Source organism: Cherax quadricarinatus, chromosome 93 (genome assembly GCF_038502225.1).
Source record: "Cherax quadricarinatus isolate ZL_2023a chromosome 93, ASM3850222v1, whole genome shotgun sequence".
Classification (NCBI taxonomy): Eukaryota; Metazoa; Arthropoda; class Malacostraca; order Decapoda; family Parastacidae; genus Cherax; species Cherax quadricarinatus.
In genome coordinates this window covers 1,226,771-1,244,674 of record NC_091384.1, presented here as the reverse complement: position 1 = coordinate 1,244,674, position 17,904 = coordinate 1,226,771, and the positions used below count along the sequence as shown (strand labels likewise).

Below are 17,904 nucleotides of genomic sequence, written 5' to 3'. Positions count from 1 at the left end.
CATGTCAGCGGATGGGTCTATGAAGGATGAGGTGAATCATAGAATTGATGAGGGGAAAAGGGTGAGTGGTGCACTTAGGAGTCTGTGGAGACAAAGAACTTTGTCCTTGGAGGCAAAGAGGGGAATGTATGAGAGTATAGTTTTACCAACACTCTTATATGGGTGTGAAGCATGGGTGATGAATGTTGCAGTGAGGAGAAGGCTGGAGGCAGTGGAGATGTCATGTCTGAGGGCAATGTGTGGTGTGAATATAATGCAGAGAATTCGTAGTTTGGAAGTTAGGAGGAGGTGCAGGATTACCAAAACTGTTGTCCAGAGGGCTGAGGAAGGGTTGTTGAGGTGGTTCGGACATGTAGAGAGAATGGAGCGAAACAGAATGACTTCAAGAGTGTATCAGTCTGTAGTGGAAGGAAGGCGGGGTAGGGGTCGGCCTAGGAAAGGTTGGAGGGAGGGGGTAAAGGAGGTTTTGTGTGCAAGGGGCTTGGACTTCCAGCAGGCGTGCATGAGCGTGTTTGATAGGAGTGAATGGAGACGAATGGTTTTTAATACTTGACGTGCTGTTGGAGTGTGAGCAAAGTAACATTTATGAAGGGGTTCAGGGAAACCGGCAGGCCGGACTTGAGTCCTGGAGATGGGAAGTACAGTGCCTGCACTCTGAAGGAGGGGTGTTAATGTTGCAGTTTAAAGACTGTAGTGTAAAGCACCCTTCTGGCAAGACAGTGATGGAGTGAATGATGGTGAAAGTTTTTCTTTTTCGGGCCACCCTGCCTTGGTGGGAATCGGCCAGTGTGATAATAAAAAAAAAATAATAATAATAATAATAACAGTAATTTATTTCTGATGAACCATACAAAGATCACAGTAGATATTCATAATTTAATACAAAACTAGGCTCAAAACTAAGTTACTAAGATTTACATGCTACTTAAAATAAGAAGTAATATATGTTATTGAAGACTTTTTGTGCTGTTCGTTACAGTTACTAAGACATTAAGGAAGGTTGTAAATGAAAAATGGTCTACTACAAAATAATTACATGGAATTTAGATTGGTTCGATGATCTAAGCTGCTGTGTAAGCAGGGCCCTACAGTACCCCAGAACCTAACCTGCTGTAAAAGCAGCACCCTACAGCAGCCCAGTACCTAACCTGCTGTGCATGCATGGCCCTACAGTAGCCCAGAACCTAGCCTGCTGTGTAAGCAGAGCCCTACAGTAGCCCAGAACCTAGCCTGCTGTGTAAGCAGAGCCCTACAGTAGCCCAGAACCTAGCCTGCTGTGTAAGCAGAGCCCTACAGTAGCCCAGAACCTAGCCTGCTGTGTAAGCAGAGCCCTACAGTAGCCCAGAACCTAGCCTGCTGTGTAAGCAGGGCCCTACAGTATCCCAGAACCTATGCTGCTGTGTAACGACGGCCCTACAGTAGCCCAGAACCTAAACTGCTATGTAAGCAGGACCCTACAGTAGCCCTGAACCTAACCTATGGAATAAGCAGGACCATACAATAGCACAGAACCTAAGCTACTGTATAAGCAGGGCCCTTCAATAGCCCAGGACCTAACCTGCTGTATAAGTGGGGCCTTATGGTAGCCCAGAACATAACCTGCTGTATAAGCAGGGCCCAGTAGTAGCCAAGGATCTAACCTGCTGTATAAGTGGGGTCTTACAATAGCCTAGAATTTAACCTGATGTACAACCAGGGCCCTTCAGTAGCCCAGAACTTAAGCTCCTGTGTAAGCAGGGCCCTAAAGTAGCCCAGAACCTAAGCTGCTGTATAAGCAGGGCTCTACAGTAGACCAGAACCTAAGCTACTGTGTAAGCAGGGCCTTACAGTAGCCCCAAACATAACTTGCTGTGGAGATGGTATGGTGATACCACATAACTTGCTGTATAAGCAGGGCAATACTGTGGCCCATAACATAACCTGCTGTATAAGCAGGGCCCTACAGTAGCCTAGAACATAACCTGCCGAATAAACAGGGCCCTACAGAAGCCCAGAATCTAACCTGTTGTGTAAGCAAGGCCCTGCAGTAGCCCAGAACATAACATGCTGTATAAGTGGGGCCCTACAGTAGTGCAGAACCTAAACTGCTGTATAAGCAGGGCCCTACAGTAGCCCAGAACCTAAGCTGTCCTGTAAGCAGGGCCCTACAGTAGCTCAGAACCTAACCTGCTGTGCAAGTGGGGGCCTTACAGTAGCCCAAAACATAGCCAGCTGTATAAGCAGGGTCCTACAGTAGCCCAGAACATAACCTACTGTGTAAACAGAGCCCTACAGTACCATTAAACATAACATACTGTATATGTGAGGCCCTGCAGTAGCCCAGAATATAACTCGCTGTATAAGCAGGGCCCTGCAGTGACCCAGAACATGCCTGCTGTGTAAGCAGGGCCCTACAGTAGCTCAGAACATAACCTGCTGTATAAGCAGGGGTCTACAGTAGCCCAGAACATAATTTGCTGTATATGTGGGGCCCTACAGTAGCCCAGAGCATAACCTGCTGTGTAAGCAGGGCCCTACAGTAGCCCAGAACATAACCTGCTGTATAAGTGGGGCCCTACAGTAGCCCAGAACATAATTTGCTGTATACGTTGGGCCCTACAGTAGCCCAGAACATAACCTGGTGTGTAACTGGGCCCTGCAGTGGCCCAGAGCATAACCTGCTGTATAAACAGGGCCCTACAGTAACCCAGAACATAATGTGCTTTATAAGTGGGGCCCTACAGTAGCCCAGAACTTAACCTGCTGTATAGCAGGGCCCGACAGTAGCCCAGAACATAACCTGCTGTGTAAATAGTGTGCTACAGTAGCCCAGGACATAACCTGGTGTGTAAGTGGTGCCCTTATAGTAGCCCAGAGCATAACCTGCTCTGTAAGCAGGGCCCTACATTACCCCAGGACCTATGCTGCTGTGTAAGTGGGGCCCTTACATTTTCCCAGAAGATAACCTGCTGTATATGGAGGGCCCTACAGTAGCCCCCAACATAACCTGCTCTATAATTGGGGCCCTACAGTAGCCCACAACATAACCTGCTCTATAAGTGGGGCCCTACAGTAGCCTAGAACATAACCTGGTGTATAAGTGAGGCCCTACAGTAGCCCAAAACATAACCTGCTGTATAAGTGGGACCCTACAGTAGCCCAGAACATAACCTGCTGTATAAGTGGGACCCTACAGTAGCCCAGAACATAATTTGCTGTATAAGCAGGGGCCTACAGTAGCCCAGAACATACCCCTCTGTATAAGCAGGGCCCAGAACATTACATGCTGTGTAACCAGGGCCCTTCAGTAGCCCAGAACATAACCTGGTGTGTAAATGGGCCCTGCAGTGGCCCAGAACATAACCTGCTGTATAAACAGGGCCTTACAGTAGCCCAGAACATAACTTGCTGTGTAAGCAGGGCCCTACAGTAGCCCAGAACATAACCCGCTGTATAAGCAGGGCCCTGCAGTGACCCAGAACATGCCTGCTGCGTAAGCAGGGCCCTACAGTAGCCCAGAACATAACCTGCTGTATAAGCAGGGGTCTACTGTAGCCCAGAACATAACGTGCTGTGTAAACAGGGCCCTGCAGTAGCCCAGAGTATAATTTGCTGTATAAGCAGGGGTCTACAGTAGCCCAGAACATAATATGCTGTGTAAACAGGGCCCTACAGTAGCCTTGTACATAACATGCTTTATAAGCAGGGCCCTACAGTAGCCCAGAACTTAACCTGCTGTATAAGCAGGGCCCTACAATAGCCCAGAACATAACCTGCTGTATAAGTGGTGCCCTACTGTAGCCCAGAACATAACCTGCTGTGTAAGCAAGGCCCTACAGTAGCCCAAAACATAACCTGCTGTATAAGTGGGGCCCTACAGTAGCCCACAAGATAACCTGCTGTATAAGTGGGGCCCTACAGTAGCCCAAAACATAACCTGCTGTATAAGTGGGGCCCTACAGTAGCCCACAAGATAACCTGCTGTATAAGTGGGGCCTTACAGTAGCCCACAAGATAACCTGCTGTATAAGTGGGGCCCTACAGTACTACCTTATTACAACCTAGGATTTCAAATGGCCTGTTATCCCAGGTGTAATGGGAGCAAATAAACACAGTAGAAAAAGTTTAGACTTATATTATCCTTCACCAATTTAGAACAGCAATATGTACACTATGTACAGTGATAAATATAGTGCACTCCACGGTAAGCAAGGCAGAAATAGAAGCCACAAGATAGCAGACCGTGCTTCAACCAGCTCTAGAATGGGAATGACAAGGGCAGACAGGAGAGCGGTATCCACATAACCTCTGCGATTGTCAATCCCACCTTCTTATTGGCTAGAACCTGGTCACTAGTTGAACGATGGGGCCCCATCATCAACTCTTAGCAACCTGGTTCGCTGGTTGGGGGAGATAGCCTGTAAATGAGGGTGTGTCCATGCGCCGAATAAAGGTTACGTACTCTTTGCATGCCACACCCCCACCCCCGAGAAGGCTCAGGATTAGGCTGCCACCTCCCAGTGGTAACCGTGCCGCCATGGCACAAAATAATGGGACCGCCTATCCTCTCCACCATCCAACTCTTAGATAGAGCTCAGCTTTCCTAGTGACCAAAAGCCAAACCCTAAACTCAGAGTGAGACAGCAGTCAGATAGGCCAACATAGGTCCAAGATACAAGCGGACGGTAGCCCGTATCCCCTCACTAAAAAAAACCCCCACATCAGGGGATAAAAAAAAAGAGCTTGAAAGGGGGGTTACCACAAATACATCCTAACCTAAATAAAATATTAAACTAGACTCTTGACAAAGAGTCTGCCAACACATTTTCTTTGCCGGCAATGTAATTAATTTTTAGGTTGTAGGGCTGCAGCCTGAGCATCCAACGCATAAGCCTTGTGTTGTGATTCTTCATGGCTTGGAGATAGACTAACGGGTTGTGATCACTGTAGACTGTGACCACCTGCGATGTCTGGCCCACATAAACATCGAAATGTTCCAAAGCCATTACCAGCGCGAGGGCTTCTTTTTCAATGGTAGAGTAAGCTCTCTGATGTGGCTGGAACTTAGCTGAAAAGTATGCGATTGGCTGCAGCTCCTTGTTCCCGATTTGTAATAGTACCGCCCCAACCCCAGACTCACAAGCATCAACCTGTAATGAAAAAGGTTTGGAGAAGTCTGGAGACAGGAGAATGGGTGCAGAGCACAATAATCTTTTTGCTTTATTAAAAGCAGTGTTACAATCTGACGTCCAATTAAAGGGAACTTTATGACTGGTAAGAGAGGTAAGAGGGGCTACAATATCTGAGAAATTCTTACAGAATCTTCTGTAAAATCCTATCATGCCTAGGAAACGTTGAAGAGATTTCCTATCATGAGGAACTGGATATTCTTTAATCGAAAGAACTTTAGCAAGTTTAGGTGCAACATTACCACTACCTACTTCATGGCCTAGAAAAGTGACAGTGGCCTGGCCAAAGGAAGATTTAGATAAATTAACTGTTAATTGGGAATTCTTAAAGGTCTCAAACAGAGCTTTAAGTCTAAGTAGGTGTTGATCCCAAGTATCAGACACCACAACAATATCATCTAGGTATGCTGCCGTGCCTTCAAGTCCTTTAATAGCCTGATGGATGAGTTTCTGGAATGAAGAGGGGGAATTTTTCATTCCGAAGGGGGTAACTGTATACTGATAATGACCTCCTGGAATTACGAAGGCAGAGACTTCCTTCGCCTTATCTGTCAAAGGTACCTGATAGTAACCTTTAAGGAGATCTAATTTGGACACAAAAGTAGCCTTACCCACAAAGTCAATTACGTCATCCAGACGAGGAAGAGGGTAAGCATCTGTGATTGTGACCTCGTTCACTTTACGGTAGTCTGTGCACATACGAAACCCTCCATCAGCCTTTTTTACTAGGATGCACGGTGAAGCCCATGGACTAGATAACTCCTCCACTAAACCATGTTCTAACAAGAAGTCTACTTCCTGCTGAAGTAGCCTTTGCTTTTCAGGATTAGCTCTGTAGGGGGAGAGTTTAATTGGTTTAGATTTTCCCACATCTACATCATGGTAACCTAACGTACATTTTTTCGGCACATCCGAAAAAATATTAGGATATGACTGTAGAAGCTCAGTTAAATTGGTTGCTTGTATTTCAGATAATCCATCCATTAACGGGCTAGGATCCTTGAGGAGGACAGAATTTGAAAGTTTAGTATTAATTTCAGAGATAGAGTGCAAAGAGTCAGAGTCGTCCTCAGAGGTAGAGGACAGAGTCATTACTGGGACTTTATCCGGTGTATGAAAGGCCTTGATTTGATTAATGTGGTAAGTTTTTGTTTTTGAGGTCTTATCAATGGGAGCTACCACATAATTTAAATCAGATAATCTACTTACAATCTGCATAGGTCCCGTATATCTAGCTTTCAAGGTGTGGCCAGGTATAGGTTCCTGCACCAACACCTTGTCTCCTGGATGGAAGGAGCGGAATTGTGCACTTCTGTCATACCTCTGTTTCATCTTACTTTGAGCTGTCTTTAGGTTAGCCGTGGCCAACTCACGTGCCACCTGCAACCTTGAAGACGGGTTGTAGAGTGCTGAGCTTACGTCTTCTCCCATCCATCCTTCTTTGAGCACCCGAAGAGGACCTCGTACATTGTGCCCAAAGATCAGCTCAAACGGACTATACCCTGTAGACTCTTGCACCGTCTCCCGTACTGAGAACAGCAACAAAGGTAGAGATTCATCCCAGTCTGTCGGAAAGTGCATGCAAAAACTTCTCATCATTGTTTTTAATGTCTGGTGGAATCTTTCCAAGGCGCCTTGGGACTGAGGGTGATAGGCAGTGGATAAGTTGTGAATTATCCCTAACCTAGTTAATACTTCCCTAAATGCTTTGGCAGTGAAGTTAGTACCTTGATCACTTTGTATAGTTTTAGGAATGCCAAAACCAGAAATGAATTTTGTTAAAGCTTTGAGAATAGCTTTAGTATTGATACTACGCATTGGGATCGCTTCAGGATATCTGGTTACTTTATCCATAATTGTAAATAAATACTGATTTCCAGACTTTGACTTAGGTAGTGGACCTACACAATCTATAATTAAATCTGCAAAAGGTTCTCCATCAGCAGGTATGGGTTGGAGAGGTGCAGGTTTAATGGAATGTCCAGGTTTTCCAACTTGCTGACATTCTCGGCAACACCTAATATGATTCTTCACATCTTTCTTTAATTTTGGCCAATAAAATTCTTTTGTGATTCTATACAAGGTTTTTGTAATTCCTAAGTGACCTCCTGATGACGTATTATGAGCTATATTTAATATCTGAGGTCTATACTTGGTTGGAACCACTAACCTGTCGTATAATTGCCGGCTCTCTATCTCCTTACCAGTCTCAGTGCAAACCAAATAATCATTTTTAACTTCATACTTGACTGGATGACCCAAAGAGGATTTACCCATGGCTGCCTCAAAAGCGAATTTTAAAGAAGGGTCCTTTCGTTGTTCCTCCCGGAAGGACAGTCCCTCGGGCATGGAAACAGAGACATCTGGCAATCCTGCAACCTGGGAATAGGAAGGCTTGATCGGGGTCTGTTCACTTGATTTACGAGACTCCGGCCGGTGTGTCTCATAAAACAACGTGGCTATTCCGAGATCGGAGTCGTCCAAGGATAGGTCAACATTCTCCCCAGACAACCCTTGGGATGTTGCCCGAGTTATGGCCAACACTGGAGAAGCATTAATCATTATAGGTTCAGGACACGAAGTAACAGTAGTAATGTTATTACCCAGTAATAACATGGCATTTTTCATGGGAAATCCTTTTGAGATACCTACAGTCAAGTACCCAGTGTAATATTTGCACTGTACATAAATTTTATGCAAAGGAACTGAATATATAGCTCCTCCATAGGCTTCCAATAAAACTGAGGAATTCAAGGAAGTATTCTCTGAAAGGGGTAATATTCCTTCTCTGACAAGTGAGCAATATGCTCCAGTATCTCTAAAGGTATTTACTTTAGTTGGTTCTGAGTTTTCCTGAAGGGAAATAAGACTTTCGCAATAATAAGGGGCCATACCTTTTTCTACTTCTCTAGGGGACATGTTACTAGGGATATTAGAGATTTTCCCAATGGGTTGAGGTTTTTGGGGGCAGTTGGAACTGATGTGACCTACTTTATTGCACCTGAAGCAGACGACAGGCTTGCCCTTTACTCCCTGATGACGTTGCAAGTGGTGTCGTTCTGGCTGGTGCCTCTCTGGATATTGTTGTCGAGATGCTCCATAAGTAGTTTGCCTCTCCGCAGGGGGACCATATGTTGAGAAGCGTGGCTCACCAGGTGACTTAGTTGGATGACGTAGACGCTCTCCCTCCGGCTGGCACTTCATTCTCCAATGTTGTCGATCTCTGCTCACGCCAGACTGTTGAAAAGAGAGACGGGACCGCTCGGACAAGGAGCGGTTCGTTTCGAAGGTATCAGCCAACCTGGCCGCCTCCAATGCAGTGGTTAAGTCACGATCCTGCAGAAAGACACGAACCTCTGGTCCCACAGACTCCAGCAGGTTATCAATCAGAATAAGCTGCACCAGCTCCTCAAAGTTAGAGACACCACTCGCTTTATACCAGCTGGTAAAAGCTTTGGTTTGCTGTCTCACAAAGTCCACCAGGGATTGACCAAGCTGCCGCCTGTTCAATTTGAAGGTCTTACGATATTTAGCTGGGATACATGTATGTGCTCCCAACACTGTGGTCTTCACTACTTGATAATCAGAGAATTCAGCGTCAGTTAATACCGACGTAAATTCCTGTGCCTTACCCAATAATGCTGTATGAACCAACGCTGCCCAGTGCTGTTCCGGCCACCTCAAGGCTCGAGCCTGATTTTCGAAGCTTTCGAAAAATTGCTCTGGTTCGGCCTCATTGAAGCGGGGAACAAGCTGTACTGCTTTTTGTAAACTGAAATCGTTTACAGAATGCGAAAACTGCCTCCTTTCTCTTTCCCTATCAAATTCTTCCCTTGCGAATGCTCTCTGTTCCCTAGTTTGCTCCAGCGTGATTTTTGCCAGCTCAAGTGCCAACGACGCTGATTCACCTCGAGACAACCCAGCTGCACCATACTGACCATTTTGCTCCGTAGGTGTATCATCTTCCTCATGCGAGAACATAAGAGTTTTTGCCCCAGCTCCCGTAGAGGGAGGAGTTTGATGTGCCATCTCTTCTTCAATAAGTATGTCAGCAATAAGTGAACGCAGTTGCGCAGCTGTGAGAGTGCGTTTATAGGGAATGCCAATGGAACGAGCAATTTGCCAACAACGCTGTAGGGACAATTTAGGTAGGTTATGCAAAGTATATGCCGACACCAGGCGTCTGACTCGTCTAGGTGGCATAAGTTATTCGCTATGCACAGTACGAATACCCCAACGTAACACGTTAATTTGCAGAACACGCTTAGCTATGCACAGTACGATTGCAGAATACGCATACAAGCAAAGCCGACTGCACACAAGATTGACCGTAGCGAAGCGAGCACACTGAACAAGCTAGTAGCGAGCTGTTGAACGATCACCCAATAGCAAGGCTGATCATAAGCAACTGACACGCAAAATTTGTAAAGCGAAGCGAAACAGCAAGCTACACAATGTTCCTGCTACAAGCTTCACCCTAAGCTCAACCGTTTCTCTAAGTCCAGCTCTCGGACAGGCTACCCATATTACAACCTAGGATTTCAAATGGCCTGTTATCCCAGGTGTAATGGGAGCAAATAAACACAGTAGAAAAAGTTTAGACTTATATTATCCTTCACCAATTTAGAACAGCAATATGTACACTATGTACAGTGATAAATATAGTGCACTCCACGGTAAGCAAGGCAGAAATAGAAGCCACAGGATAGCAGACCGTGCTTCAACCAGCTCTAGAATGGGAATGACAAGGGCAGACAGGAGAGCGGTATCCACATAACCTCTGCGATTGTCAATCCCACCTTCTTATTGGCTAGAACCTGGTCACTAGTTGAACGATGGGGCCCCATCATCAACTCTTAGCAACCTGGTTCGCTGGTTGGGGGAGATAGCCTGTAAATGAGGGTGTGTCCATGCGCCGAATAAAGGTTACGTACTCTTTGCATGCCACATACCTCATATTTTACTGTTCCTTATTTTGGAAGTATTCACATTTTTGGTAGCAAGGATCGAGTCTGAGCTCCTGGCCCCACCTCGCTGCTGACTGCTACTGAGTTAACACTCCTATTCTTAAAACTAAGTATAGATCCTGGATGAGAGTTGAGGTGATGCAGCACTTGGGGAAATGGAGGCAGTCAGGGTTGTTCCAGAGAAAGGGAGAGTGGTTCTAGTGCCTTGGATTGGGAGCCCATTGTAAACTGGAGGCACCTGGCACGTCCCTGAATAATAATAATAATCCTTCGAGGTGAAGGGTAAAGGTGATGATGTAGGTGAAGAGCTCTTGATCCAAGAAACTGGAACTGCCTGCCCTATTTCACAGATTGCAATAACCTTGATCATTCCCCAGGTATTGATTAGTTTAAAAGGGGAAGAGCTAAACCCATATGGGTCATATAATGCTTGAGGAAGAGTGTGGTAATGCAGTTTAATCAGAGGGCCATAAATAATAATAATAATACAGCAAGCATGTGTTGAGTATGTTAGATAGGAGAGAGTGGGGACAGATGGTTTTTGGGACTTGATGAGCTGTTGGAGTGTGCGTGCGGTAACATTTTGAAGGGATTCAGGGAAACTGGCTAGCTGGACTTGAATCTTGGAGGTGGGAAGTACAGTTCCTGCACTCTGAAGGAGGTGCAGAGATATTTGCTGTTTGGAGTTACACCTACTGTTGTATCTGCGCACCTCTGGCAAGATGGTGATAGTGTGAATGATGGTGAAAGTGTTTCTTCTTTGGGTCACTCGGCTTTGATGGGAGATGGCCAGTGTATTAAACAAATAATAATAATGAAAGGCATTGGAAAACAAATTATATTTGAGGAATTGTATTTTATTTTCTATTATAAACAGCATTTGCTATTTCTATTTTACAAAGGTGATATGCCTAAAATAGACCACATAAGATCAGTTAATCAGCCACAGTACATAAAGTTGACAAGAAACAATTAGATGTCTAAGTGTCTATGACTGCACTTGTAATCCTAGGATGCTGTATGAAACATACGGGTTTACTGCTTGTTGTATAACAATAATCCTAGGATGAGAGAAAAATTACTTTTTAACAAAATTCAATTCGGAAAACAAAAAATTCACATGTTTACTCTTTGAAATAAGTGATGTGTGTATGGTAGTATTTTATTATATTAAGCCTATTTTACTTTTAAATACAGTATTTTAAAATATTACACCTGTTAAAGGCTTTATTACAAGTGCTTGAAAATTATTGTTAAATGCAATGATTCCTTACAGTTTATAAGTTGATATAATGACCTCAGTTGTATGTACAACACCAGCACATAAATATTTTTGTCACTTAAATCTCAAATGTTACACAGATGCTCTAATATAAGGAGGCTCCTTGTCATAGAATCAATTTTATAACTAGTAATGGGTAAGTCCCACATGGATGGAAAGCTGTACTGAGACGATTTGTATATTTTATTCTTAAGGGCCCTTTTTGAAAGAGTCTCTGGCATAAATGTAGAGATGCTCTTTTGAAAAGGGTCTCTGATTAAAACCAAAATATATGGCAGGCCTAATCAGAGACCCTTTTCAAAAGAAGGTTTTGAACTGAGACCAGATCTTTTCTAATGCTGTTTTATTTCCCATCCACTCACAGATCAGTGTTTATGACATCACAACATAAGTAAAAATGGACTGCCTCAAATCAGTTTCATAAATATTAGCGAAGTACTGACACAGTAAACACCACAAAATAAATAGCAGACTAATTACACAGCTAAAAAAATAACGTCAATATTCACATCTATGTACATGACAAAAATTATCCTTTGGTTATCCACTGAACGTTATTGCACCAGATTATTCAACCTGATAATTTGTGCTTGCATCTGGTTTAATTATATTCATGGGGAAGTGCTAAACCCATAATGGTTATATAACACCTGTGTTTTAAGTTTTTTTTTTTTTAAACTGACACAATGTATTACATAGTATAATGAAAAGTAATGACTCGCAAAATTGTAATAGGATTGCGGACAAGCCACAGAGTGGGTGGGGTTAGAACCCATGGCGAGTGAGATTTACAACTCGCTCACCATGGGTTCTAACCCCACTTTTTTCCATGGTTGGTCTAAAATAAACGTTCTGAATTTCACTTTTGAGACTTCAGAGGTTCCCCTCCACCTTAATATCACACTTTAACGTGGGGTGCCTTAATGCTGTCGATCCAAAGAAGTGGAGCTTCCTTCTACTTCTTGGATCATACCTGATTACTTCCCAATTCCCACAGACGGTATGATGATCTCTTACAGGCTTAACTCTTCCACATAAACATAACTATGAAAAATTAATTGGTGTAAACTATTTCTAATATGAATGCTTTTTTGTGTTGCAGATTTCGATAGTGATGAATGGTCACGCTAGTGATGCTGTTCCAGAGCTCTCAAACTTTCTGAGCTCGGCCTGAGGACAAACATTGCTGCCTGATCAACCAGGCTGTTGCTGCCAATTGCCCACTATAGGCCTACATAGCCCACCACATCCTGGCTGATCTGGTACTTGTCGCAGTAGTGGTCCAGTTTCCTCCTGAACACCTCTACTTTTGATCTGGCAGTGGTAGAGGAATTAGAAACTGGTTATATGTTATATATTGAAACAAACATGAGTATTACAGGATTGGCTCCACTTTATGCAGGTAAAAAAATTGGAAGATATATGTACATTTATTACAAGAGGTATCTTTTGTTATTAAAATGCAACTATGAACATTAGGATGGTTTAGTACCACTGTTTCTGCTTCATGGCACACACACACACCCAGAAGTTGTACAATGGTACACAATACCGACAAGATGAAGAACTAGACACGTGCAACATCTGGGTGTCTTTATTTGTAGACGTTTCGCCATCCATTGACTTTATCAATACACAATAAGGACATTGTGAAGATCAGAACTATATACAAAAGGTGAGACTGATTACCTTACATTTTGTATATAGTTGTAGTCTTCACATTATGTCCTTGTATTGTACTGATAAAGCCACTGGATGGCAAAACGTCTACAAATATAGATACCCAGATGTTGCATGTGTCTTAATTCTTCACACTAGGACGTACTTTCTTCAGTCATGGCGTGGTACATGGAACACACTAGATGAAGAACTGGTGGTGGCAGACACTATACAGTTATAACAGTAGTTAAGATTGGGACCTGGAGGCCAGTAATCTCTAAAACTGGTCGATAAAAGAGGGGCAAGTGGTTCATCCCCTGCAACTACAACTAGGCGAGTACATTTCTGTCAGAGGTATAACGTCTTAACATGCAATGCATTATTACATTAATGGGGAAGTGCTAAACTCATAGGGGTCACAGTGAACATTCCAGCAACTGATTGTATTTTAAACTGAAGGGCTCTTGATCCTAGGTGTTGGAGTTGTCCTCTCATTCCTCAGATCAAACCCGATTACCTTCCTTTTCTCAAGCACTGTATGACCCCTACAAGTTTTGTGCTTCCTCACAAGTGTATAGTTGAAATTGGATTGTAAATTTGCTAAAGTCATTTATCCAACAGTAAGATCTGGATTTTGACGTACAACTTTTTTTACAACCTTTTTGAATTATATTCAGTAGGACCCCAACTTATGATGGTAATACACTCTTGTAAACTGTTTGTGAGTAGTGTATTAGGAACTCGGAACCTATTTAACCATAGATGCCCATGTTATAGTGGGAGATGGGTTCCTAGCCCATATTATCTTATTTCATTTACAGTGGAACCTCAAAAATCAAACTGCTCCCAACACAACCAATTATGTAAGTGTATTTTTGTAAGTGCTTTTATAAGTGTATTTTTGAGGGTCTTAAATGGTCTAATCTAATTTACATTATTCCTGATGGGAATAAATTCGTTCAGTAGTGGCACTCGAACAGCCTTCTGGACCGAAGAAAGTTCGATATTTGAGGTTCCACTGTATATGTTTAAGAATATTTACCCAGTATTATTCCTTTACACTTGCAGACATTATTTAATAAAATGTATACATGTTAATAGTGGTGTTAGGTACAGGACCCTATCAGATGTGGAGCAGAATTTATCTTATGGCTGTTTCATGTGGCAGTGAATTCTAAGATAATGTGGGTTAAGCTTGTGAAGATGTTGTAACTCAGCTTTTTCAATGATGGTGGTGATCAGTGATGTGTTGAGACAAAAGTGTTGCCTCAAATTTGGTTCCCTTTAGATTAGTTTTGCATCTTTCTGACACATGAGATGTCCTTCATTGTTATTGTGTACAATACATGTGTTTCCAATGTTATCCCTGCTCCAGGCATGTGTGTGTTCATACACTCTCTTGGATAAGTTTACCCTATGTGACCTTTGTCACACTGCTCACAGGGGATGTTTCTTTAGAGAGAACATGAGATGTGAATTTTATCTTGAAGTCAGCAGTCAGTGGTGGTAATAGTGGCAATTTTGGATATTACTTTACCAGTACCATAGCAAACACAGCATACAGCCTTTTGCCAGAAGCAATATCGAAGTTGCCACTACTGCAAATGAAAAAAAAAACTTTCGTTTTTCTAAGTTTAGTAATTTATGCAGGAGAATGGGTTACTAGCCCCTTCCCTCTAGCATTTTAGTCGTCTCTTATGACACGCATGGCTTACAGAGGAACAATTCTTTTCCACTTCTCCATGGAGAATGGGGAAAACTGATCCTAGAGAATTTATGAACACAGATATGCCTGGAGCAGGGATAACATTATTAACATGTGTTAACCTAACAGTAACACTTAAGGACATCTCATGTGCAGAAAAGAGGTTGCACTGATCTACAGTGAAGCAGATTTGACATGATACCATTGCCTTGAAGCATCGCTCTGCCACCTACAACACCATGATTCAAATAGCTGGCAGCTACAACATTTCTACAAGTTTTGCTTACATGATCTTAGAACTTGCTCTCCCAAAGACTGCCAGGTGACACTTCCAGCAAGGTCCTGTACTTAACCCTACTGTTACTCCTCCTCATCCTTATTCACTCATACTCCTCAGGCAGTTGAAGTCATTAAGGTTTCAGTACCAAAAGTGTTTTAAGTGAATGCATTCATGCTCATTTCCCTTTTACTGCTGTGGACAGGGAAGAGTAGCACGACGTGTAGGGGCTGACAGCAACGGGACTTTCTTCTTTTACATCATATCTAACTCAAGACTACACATATGTTCACCACATAGGATACAATTCCTACAAGTAGACAAGATACATGCAATAGTTGGGTATCTTATTGCAATATTTCACCTGCTCAGGCTTTTTTTTTAATCAAATACACAATTAGTTCTTCAGACTTGAGGAAGAAGTGATTTTGAGGTGGTCAGTCCTTCAGCCTTGAGAAATATTCGTCCCCATAACCTGGACCAGTGTGAAGCCGAGGCAGGAGGATGGAGCCTCTTATACTGGACCCAGAAGTGAAGTGCAGGAAGTGGAGTTGGGATCATAGGAGGCAGGGTTCACTAGTGGAGGTAAGAACATGAGAACTGAAGAGCACTGCAGCAGGCATACCGGCCCATGTTAGGAAGATCCATCAGGTCCTCCAGAGATGCAGTCTCCAACTTCCACACCTTCAGTTTGGCTTCTATAAAAAAAAGGCTCTGTTCTTTTGCCTCAGTTTCATACTGCTTGAGGCTATGGAGCTAAACACTTATCAAAGCTGAGAGACTGACCAACTTAAAATTACTTAAATTCTGAGTGAATAATCACTTCACATTGACCATTTTCTACATCCAATATTTAAGTCACCTCTGTATGCTACTGTAGAAGTTTGATGGGCAGGTGAAACTCTGACAATAAAGACACCAACTATTGCACATGTTTTACCTACCTACTCTCTCACTGCTGTGGTGTGGGTTAATGTGCATGGGAATATAGTGCAGGAAAGTAGTGTGAGGGTGTGGTGGTAGTTCTTGCACCTTGCTGCTGCCCATGTGCAGTATGTGGGCAACAACGGTATAAGAATATTATTATAGTACATATTTAATCTACTTCTTAACCATCATGAACTCTCCACATGTGCATAAAAAAATACACAAAATACCAATGCATTTCGTAAAAAAAAAAGCTGAAAAAATATTCAATCTTAAGAGAATCATTAACTTTAATTCTGTAGTTCTTGACCAATCTCTACCAAACAAATGTTAACTCCGAGTACATACACAAGTAGCGCTGTATGACCCTTATGGGTTTAGCGCTTAAGTTATTATAATAATGAACATTCACAAAGTATGATAGCATGTAGTAAAATGATCAAATAATTTGCTTGAATATATTTTGCAATGATTGTAACCATAGATAAGCATTAATAAATAATTGATTGGTTCAAAGTTGCAATATTTGTAAGTGTGAAGCATCATAAGTTGGAACCCTAATGTACACATAATTTATATTCACACATGGTGTCAACACAGACTTGCTATACATGAAATACGACTAGAAAGTTATGAACTTTCTGTTCTCTGGTTATTAACTGTGTAAAAATAAAATGAACTTATAACTGTAATTCACTCTGACTGAACAATTTTGAAAAAATAATTTTCTAAGTAAAACACGAACTGCTTTGATCACACGGCGACACAACCACACTGCACGGAACAAACAAGTGAAGGAAAGTACCTGTAAGTAGTTTCTATGCATCAACATTAATCTTTTCAGATACTTCACTTTACAACCCATACAGGCTTAGCTCTTGTTTTTCGAAATAGTAAATATTATTTATCAATCACTTGTGTCTGTTACTCCACTTTTCACATATTCCCACTCTTGAAAACCATCACTGAGCTTCAGTATTTTATTTACACATCACATGAAGCTCAGAGAAAAACTGAATGACCCCAATAGGTTTAGCACTTTCCATGAATGTAATAAACATGGGAAAGCAATAATTTCGTAAAAATGACATCAAATCTTGATAGGTTAACTCTGAATATTAAATAAAGCACAAAGATTTTTTCAAGGTAATCTGGTCCATTGCTTCACAAGGATTATAATATATGAGTATCATATTATTTTATCACTGAAATATGTCCATTAGCTTTGGCATGACTGACTGTGGCAGCTGAGTTTTGTAAGACATGCACTGCATGACCTTATCTTCACTGAAGCCAACACTGTTGTGGAGTACTCGGTTATACCTCGTATCTCATGATCACACAAACTTATACGCTGGTTTCGGAGTTGAGCCGCAAAACAAATTTGTTACTCTTTGGATGGATGATCTCCTCAGCGATTGAGAAGTGTGGCATGTGAGAGACAATGCACAGGAGACACACATCAGCTTGCCGAAGTTGAAAAATGGTGCCATTGTTTATAGGACGCGATAAAAGCTGGTCACACACCAGGCCCCATGATTGAACTCCTCGGTGCTCCTTGTCATTCTGAAAGTATACAAAAGGTGTTTTAAATATACAGCATATTAGTCATTACAAAGCCTATACATAAAAAATACAGTAATAAAAAAGATGAACCTAAGACCTATTACTGAGATTTTCTAAACATATAAAGAACTTTTAAATTCACTGAGTGATATATATAATTTTTGAATGTTTTTATGCCAAAAATAGTTTAATCAGAATAAAAATACAAATCTGAAATAAGTTAGATTTGCATGTGAAGAGATAGGGATAAATACAGTAATCATAGGGTATATACACTTGAGAGGGGTATATCAGGGTACTGTTTATACACTAAGGTATATGTGTATGACCCCTATTAAGCTTAGTGCTATTCC

General features: G+C 42.3%; 1 protein-coding gene across 4 annotated transcripts in view; it reads right to left on the bottom strand.

Moving 5' to 3' along the window:
* Positions 1 to 10,971: 10,971 nt before the first annotated feature.
* Positions 10,972 to 17,904, bottom strand: part of Vang (Strabismus domain-containing protein Vang) — a 149,554-nt gene continuing 142,621 nt past the window's right edge. For all 4 annotated transcript variants that reach the window (XM_053798082.2, XM_053798079.2, XM_053798081.2 and 1 more), the window contains exon 11: positions 10,972 to 17,551. In XM_053798082.2, coding sequence (XP_053654057.1) covers positions 17,333 to 17,551 — 219 coding nt within the window. In that variant the 3' untranslated portion in view covers positions 10,972 to 17,332. The remainder of the gene's footprint in view (positions 17,552 to 17,904) is intronic.